Source organism: Capra hircus, chromosome 17 (genome assembly GCF_001704415.2).
Source record: "Capra hircus breed San Clemente chromosome 17, ASM170441v1, whole genome shotgun sequence".
In the NCBI taxonomy this organism is placed as follows: Eukaryota; Metazoa; Chordata; class Mammalia; order Artiodactyla; family Bovidae; genus Capra; species Capra hircus.
The window spans coordinates 20905827-20914118 of NC_030824.1; the positions used below are offsets into that span (position 1 = coordinate 20905827).

General features: G+C 43.6%; 1 protein-coding gene across 1 annotated transcript in view; it reads left to right on the forward strand.

Annotated features, from left to right (window-relative positions):
- TMEM132B (transmembrane protein 132B) overlaps positions 1–6437 on the forward strand; it is a 396200-nt gene extending 389763 nt beyond the window's left edge. The window contains exon 9 of the mRNA XM_005691512.3: positions 734–6437. Coding sequence (XP_005691569.2) covers positions 734–1882 — 1149 coding nt within the window. The 3' untranslated portion in view covers positions 1883–6437. The remainder of the gene's footprint in view (positions 1–733) is intronic.

The following is an 8292-nucleotide window of genomic DNA, read 5'->3' on the forward strand; positions in this document are numbered from 1 at the left end:
AAGGGTCAGAGTCAAATTCTGTTGTCTGGCATGCGGTAAATTACAGTAAGTCCTGTACATATGCACCAGTTCCATTCTGAGAGTGTGTTCATAAGTCCAGTTTGTTCCTAAGTTTAACAAAATTAGCCTAGGTACCCAGCTAACACAATCGGCTATGTAGTACTGAAAGGCAGTCATTTTATAATACTTTTCACACAAATAATACGTAAAAAACAAGCAAAAAGTAAAGAAAACATTTTTAATCCTACAGTACAGTACCAGCTACATCACTGTCGCCGCTTTTACACTTGCTTCCAGACATCCTGGACTTGAAATAAAGATGCTGTGCCACCGTACTCTATACAGTGAAGTACACGAAAGCACAGCCACTTGTAGAGGGTGCATGCACGTGACAATATATGCCAGATACAAGAACCAACTTGGGTGACTGGACATGCACACACGTTTGCATCTTTGAAAGCTCGCAACTTGGACGTTCATATGTAGGGGACTTATTGTAAAATACACTTTAGTGCATTAGCTAAAGCATATTGTCCATTTCTTACATTAGTAGGGCTGTGGCTTATGGCTCATGCCAATTCAAGGCAAGCCAAGAGCTGTTCACAATAATAAAACACAGAAATTAATTCTCAGTTTGTATGTTTAAATAATATTACATAGAAAATCATATTTACCTTTGCAGGTTTTGAAGGAACCCGATTATAACCTAATGCTCTGGTTTCATTTCTCTTAGGAAGCCATCATCAGTTCTTGGATTTTGTTCAGCGATGGTTCAGTGACACCTTTAGACATTTACGATCCCAAGGATTTTTCAGTTACTGTCTCATCTTTGGATGAAATGGTGGTGTCTGTCCAGGCAAGCCTTCAGTCCAAATGGCCAGTTGTGGTTGCAGAGGGGGAAGGGCAAGGGCCCTTGATTAAACTGGAAATGATGATCAGTGAGCCCTGTCAGAAGACCAAGAGGAAGAGCATTCTTGCCGTGGGGAAAGGGAACGTCAAAGTCAAATTTGAGCCCAGTATTGATGAGCACCAGGGAGGCACCAACGATATTGAGGGCATAAACCGGGAATATAAAGACCACCTCAGTAACACCATAGATCGTGAGGGAAACCAGGAGAGAGCGGTTCAGGAGTGGTTCCAGCATGGTGCCTCTGTTGGCCACGAGGAAAATACCAACAAAAGCACAACCCCACAGTCTCCCATGGAGGGAAAAGACAAGAAGACGCGCAAGAGCGGTGGTCCAGATGCCTTCACAAGCTTCCCCGCTCAAGGGAAGTCTCCGGAACCCCATAATCCTAGTGACCTCACGGTGACCTCCAGGGGGCTTACTGACTTGGAGATCGGCATGTACGCCCTGCTCTGCGTCTTCTGCCTAGCCATCTTGGTCTTCTTGATCAACTGTGTGGCATTTGCTTGGAAATACAGACACAAAAGATTTGCCGTGAGCGAGCAAGGCAACATCCCCCATTCCCATGACTGGGTCTGGCTGGGGAATGACGTGGAGCTTCTAGAGAACCCGGTGGACGTGACCCTCCCGTCGGAGGAGTGCACCACCATGATTGACAGGGGGCTGCAGTTCGAGGAGAGGAACTTCCTTCTGAACGGCGGTTCCCAGAAGACTTTCCATAGTCAGCTGCTCAGACCTTCTGACTATGTCTATGAGAAAGACATGAAAAATGACCCTCTGAGTTCCACAGGCCCCAAGAGGAAGAGGGTCAAGTTTACTTCCTACACCACCATCCTCCCAGAGGACGGCGGCCCCTACACCAACTCCATCCTGTTTGACAGTGATGACAACATCCAGTGGGTCTGCCCAGATATGGGGCTGGGAGAGTCCCAGGGCTTCAGAGACTACATGGAGAGGCTGCAGGACCAGATGTGAACTCCTTTCTCATGTTTGTATTCACCTTTATGCCTTCTGTTTTTTGAATGGTGGAGCCGTGAGTCTGATCAGCAATAGGGGATGATTTAACAGAGCTTCATTTGTGGCGGTCTGGCGGGATCCCTTTCTAAGCAGGTATCAGAGAGAGCAAAGGCAGCTGGGTTTGAAGCTAGGCACTGTCTCTGAGTCGGCCACGTGTGGGTCCTAGAGAAATTCTAAGACAATGATTTTATCTGCTGCCTGGTACTAGCTCAGTTCCAGTAGAATAAACCTGACCCCACAGACATTGTTAATCATCTCATGGCAAAACAGCCGTGTGGAATTAGAAAAGACTTGGGTTTGATTTTTCTACTCCTAGACCTTTTAAAGCACAGTGGACATTTCTTGCCCTTGGCCTGAGATTGGACATACCTGAAAGATGCTGAATGTAGCCGCCCATATTTGTTACGAGCATTGCTCATTATTTTTATATATCTTTGCACTCGCACCTGGTTCCTTTGACCTCTGCAGTTCTTTTTGAAACATGAAGACAAGAGATGCCATTCTTTTCTCTGAGACCTGTTTGGTTTACATATGAGTTTTAGTCCCCACGATTTGCCATGTCCTGTTATTTCCTGGGTGTCTGTGCGGGAGTTCAGGGTCTTTCCAGTTTTCCACACTTCATCACTTAGGGGCAATAGCTAAGAAGCTAATCCTCATGCTGTCTTTCCTTTTTTGTGGTTGAACTTTGTTGTCTTGATAGGGACGTGGGATTTTACTTAAAATGTTAATGTACTGTGAGGGGGGCCATCTCCCTTACAGTTTTCTATATGATGCTTAAAAACTTTGGAGAAAAATTATGAACTGTGAACCTTTTATCTTCTGCTTGCAGGAGTCATGAGGACCTCCTTCTTGGAGTGCGTTTCCGAGGGCAAAGCAGTCCTCAAAATAGTTGTATTGATACTAATGCTTTGTGGTCGACACTTTGTTATCCAAACTGATATCAAGGTCTAGAAATGATACGCACAGAAAGGAAATTGCATAGAAAGTACCTTCAGATGAAACTTTTCTTTTACCAGAGCCAAACTTTATTAGAACAGTAAGTGGAATGATGTTTCAACTTAGTAATACATAGAAATCTACCCATTCAATGATTTCCACCCCACCACAAAAAAAAGCTCATATATAAACATATATATATATATATATATATATCCCTAGTCATGACTCTGGCAGAGGTAAAACCTATACAGGGTGTACATTAATCAAGAAAAGCAATGGTTTTTTTTTTCCCAAAAAATTCATAAAATAAATGACTATTCCAGAAGCTTGAGAAGCAGTTGTGATGAAAAACCATAGCTATTGGGAAATTGAAATGGCAAGCAAGAGAGAGAGGAAAAAAAAAGCATGATTCCTGCATAATTTTAAAATAAATAATGTTTTTCAAAGAACAGCATGCCTGGTCTCAAGCAAAGCAAGAAGTTCAGATTAGGAAACTATGGCAACATTCTATTAGGATGTGATAGCTGGAAAAACAGACACTGGATGAGTATGCCTCATTCCAAGCTTTCTTGAACCATTTGCATCTCAGAGAAGTAGAAGTTTAAAGACCCAAAGTGGCCAGGACCTGCAGGAGGTGTTGAAACAGTTCCTTGACTCTTCGATGGCTGATGACTGGGCTGTTTATAAGGGTGTGATTCAGTGGTTCTCTTATAGGGTTCCATGGACAGGAACATGACAGCTAGCCTCCTCCAGCCACGACATGGCAGATGTAGCGTTCTCCCTGTGTCTCCTGCCCGGGGACAGGACTACAGTACATTTATAAACCATGCCTAAGTTACCAGTGATGCACTGCCTGACCTCCAGGGGCTGGTGTTCAGTTGCTCTTGTGTTTAAAACGGGGATTAGGAACTGAAGCTGGTAAGGTTGCCCAAATCTTCCAGTTCGATTGGGAAATGAAGTCAGGAGACCCAGGTGTTGGCTCCCAAAGGAGTTTGCAAAGAGATGGCTGACACCTTTTAGGAAGAGCTGCTCTGGTAGCCAAAGGAAGCTGCCTCTGCTTTTCAAAGGACTTGGTGGGGAGGTTGCTCAAAACCGACTGTGTAGGGCTGGAGAGAAATTCACATCCTAATGGAAGCAGAGCTGTCCATATGAGTCCTGCTCCCCCTATAAGATATTTTCAATTTTCTTTCCATTTGACAGTCCAGACATAATAGGGGTTTCGTTTCTAAAACTGAGGAACCTCAACTGATGCAGGGAGTGAATCTCACACACACAGCAGGCTGGCTCCCACTGGTAAAATGAGAGTTTCCATGGGAAGAATTCAGGGGAAGAGGAACCTACCATTGTCATGAGGAGCCTTATTCAGGAGCATACAAGTTAGGCCACCTTCTATAGCCTGAGTGCTTGACGTGATGCAAAGAACACACTGGGGAGAATTAGAAGGAACCCTTGGTTTCTAGCTCAGTTGGTAAAGAGTCTGCCTACAATGAGGGAGACCTGGGTTTGATCCCTGGGTTGGGAAGATCCCCTGGAGAAATGAAAGGATATATATTCCAGTATTCTGGCCTGGAGAACTCCATGGACTGTAGTCCGTGGGGTCGCAAAGAGTCGGACACGGCTGAGCAACTTTCACTTTCACTTGGTTTCTCAACAGGGCTGGGAGCTGACCGTGGTCCTGAAGGCGCCCCCTGTGGTTACGTAAGCTAGCGTCCCCCAGAGTGATGCAGGCTGCATAAACCACCTTTGCTGGCTTGTGTTGAGATTCAGCCAGCTCAAAATAAATATCAAATGGAAGGTTTCGGGGGAAGGGTCCCTTTTACCACACAACACACACTTCCCTATACTCACACATACATACTTATACCCACGTGTGTGTGTGTGTGTGTGTGTGTGTGTGTGTGTGTGAATAGTGAAGAGCCAGAAATTCAGTTATCTGTGGGAATCAACACTGTCAGTTGTTCTCAGATTGGGCATGGACAACTACTCAGCTGAACAGAATTTCACCGAAGCTCTTTCTGTTCTAAATACTTCCTACTGGCTAGAACCCATGTGCTATGTCCGCTTGATTTCCAACCCGGTTAATTTAAAACAAATGGAAACTATGCTTCCAAAGTATTTAAACCAGAATGGGGGGAATGATGTAAATTAAGTAAGCCTTGAAATACGGTTCTCTGAGGGGGTGGGGGGAGGCATGCATTTGCCTGGATTTTCCAGGTTTTTATGGCCGAGATATGCAAAGGATTGGTGTCAAAAACCTGAAATAAATGATGTAGATAGAATCCTTTTCTCTCCCATAAAAACGGGATGCCCAGGCTCCCCCTGAGGCAGACACCAGCAGCCTCGAATGGGGCAGCAGGCCGTGAGCTCCGTGAATCACATGAGGGGCAATTCAGATGCCACATGAGGACCAGGTGACCTACAACCATGGAGGATATGAAACTACCGTCTCCAGGCCAGCATACAGCTATCAAGGAGCAGCTGCCACACGAAATTACTGGAGTTTAAACCTGCAGTGTTACATTTGAGAGAAAACAAAAGACACTGGAAGTTTTCCCCAGAAACTTTCCTCAAAGAACACATAAGGTAGCTGACCTCAGAATACTCCATGTGAACCAAGAGAGAATCATTGACCCCTGGTGGTTTTCTGTTGCACACTGGCCAGGCTGCATTCCCAGACTGTGATCATGCTTAGACTGTAGGCAGAGAGTGTTTTATTTATAAAACATTAATGCAGGGGAAAAAATGGATCAACTTTTGTCCCATTGCCACATCTGTGGAAGAAGGATTTTGTACCTGGGAAATTTTAAGTTTTAGGAATCGTGCATGTTGATCAGCTTTCTCGTCTCACTCTTTTAGAAAATGTCTTCCCAATGTTGGGATGTGGGGATCACAGTAAAGTTTCTGTCAGGGAAGACCACTCATTCCAACTCCACTGACCACAGAAGGTGGTTCCGTCTGAATCCTTCCATCACCTTTCTACTCTCACCAACTCAAAAACAGCCTCAGATCTCCATTCTAGTCTCTGCAAATGACAAGATAGGTGGTCTATAAACCCAGCAACCATCTCCTCCCTCAAAACTGTAGTATGTGTAATGTATTGCGTGTCACCTGTCATGTGAAGGAACAGTATGGGTGGTGGAAAAGTTATGCTCAAATATGGATAGCAGATATTTTTGTATGTAATATAGGCAATATACTGAAACACTGAAAGGTGTGTTGGAATAAATACCTTTTCAAATAAAAGCATGCAAAGCCGTAGCTTTTAAATGTACAGACATCCCGCTCAGAAATATCTAAACTGATGGTGGGAAACATCAGAACTCGACATCGTGAAATGCACTGAATTAGAGGTGCAGCCTTTAGAGGGCATGGCTTCTGTTGGGACTGCGGATGGAACCTGCCAGAACATTTTGATCTTACTCTTCCTTACTTTTGGATTTCTTTTTCCTTTTTTCTTTCTTTTTTTCCCAGAACTATTTCAGAAATAAAGTGACTTTGTTTTTCAGCATAAAGGTATATTCTAACCACAGGGTAACTCGTCCTTTTTAACATGAAAATAAACATTTAAACATTCTCCAGTGGTTGCATCATTTTATCCACATTTTTCTCTTATAATTGCAGCAGCTGTATGATTTGACTATATGTATTTTTCTTTTTAGCCAGAGATTTTAATACCTTTGATGCAGCAATAAATGGAAACCTAAAGAAAATGTTTCTTGAAAGTCACAAATAGGGGGACACCCCTTCCTGGATGTCTCAGAAGGAGGACTCCTATTTCTCAGGTCCCTGTCCAGTGTCCAACCATGCTGGATTCAGTGCTGACATGCAGTGCATCGGTCCCTGCTGTCTTCCTCCTTTTGGTCTTTATTTGCCTGTGACCCACTCATGTGTCCATATTTGGGGCAGGGGTTTGGGGTGCTGAGGGCCTAGAACTGGCAGAGCTCTGGACCCATTTAAAAAAAAAAAAAAAAAACGGAGTCGAGGATTCTTCCTAGAAGGTTGATGATGTCTCTGCTGAAAGGCTGACGGGTGCGTTGACAAGTCCCTATGGCTCTCTGTGGTGAATGTACCCATTCTGACAATGCCAGCATCATCTGTGGCATTTTGGCAAATGTCACTCCTTGTTATCAGCATGAAAGGGGTGTCTCTATGGCAGTAATTTGACATGTCCTAAAAAATGCCCCAACCCAAGCATGATCTTTCACTGGGCCCTACAGACATCATTGGAGGAATGAAGCATCAACCTGGGAATTGGAAATCAATTTGGAAATTGATTTGGAATCAAATTGATTGGAAATCAGTCAGGAAATAAAATCTGCACAATGGCAGGTTTCAAAAATGAGCCTGAACACTGTCTCAGATGTCCACTCCCTCACCCCGCCCCCGACCCCCATCACACTTTGGGTGGTTGTTTCCCACTAACAGCACATTCGTCTTCTCAGAATGAGGAGGAAGGAACCACAGCCACCAAAGCCTCTTCTCAGGTCTTAATATGCATGTATGTGGTTTAGTAAAGTCAGTTTCTGAAAGAGAATGAAAAAAGAAAGTTTGAAATGAGGCTAGCAAAAGAATAAACGCTTTAGATTTAGATTTCTATGTGTGCAAAATGCAAACATTGTATTTGCAACATTTGATATGGAAATGCTTAATACCTGTTAGTTTCTTTATCATTTGATACAGCTGAAATCAGTTACAAGGTAATTTATGGTTTGATACAATTTAGATCAGTTACAGAGGTAGTTTCTTTATGGTTTGATATGATTTAGATCAGTTACAGAGGTGTTTTGTGTTTGCTTTACACATTTTTTTTTCTAAACTCAAAAAATGTGCAGAGACATTCTAACCTGGTTGCAGTGTTTATAGCCTCATCTAAGAGTCAAGATGATCAGGACATTATCCCCTTTTCCAAGTGGCAAAAAACAATTCCAGTCTGATAGGGTAATTATCCTCCTTGTAAGAAAGCAACAATGTCATCAACTGACAAACTGGACATCTTCACATTACATATTATTGTTGCTCAGTTGCTAAGTCATGTCCGACTATTTGAGACCCCATGGACTGCAGCACGTCAGGCTTCCTTGTCCTTCACCATCTCCTGGAATTTCCTCAAATTCATGTCCGTTAAGTTGGTGATACTATCCAACCATTTCATCTTCACCCCTTTCTCCTCCTGCCTTCAATTTTCCCTAGCACCAGGGTCTTTTCCAGTGAGTTGGCCCTTCACATCAGTTGGCCAGAGTATTGGAGGTCAGTTGTTCCGATGAAACCTTTACTTTTATCTTGAGGACTACAGTCTCTTTAGGTGTTGCAGAAACTGAGGTCAGTTTATACATCTATGCTGCCCATTGGAAGAAAGCACTCTACAGAGAGATGGGTGTTGCTTTGGGATTCAAGGTCCATGTGATGTTGACCTTTACACCCCCTTGACA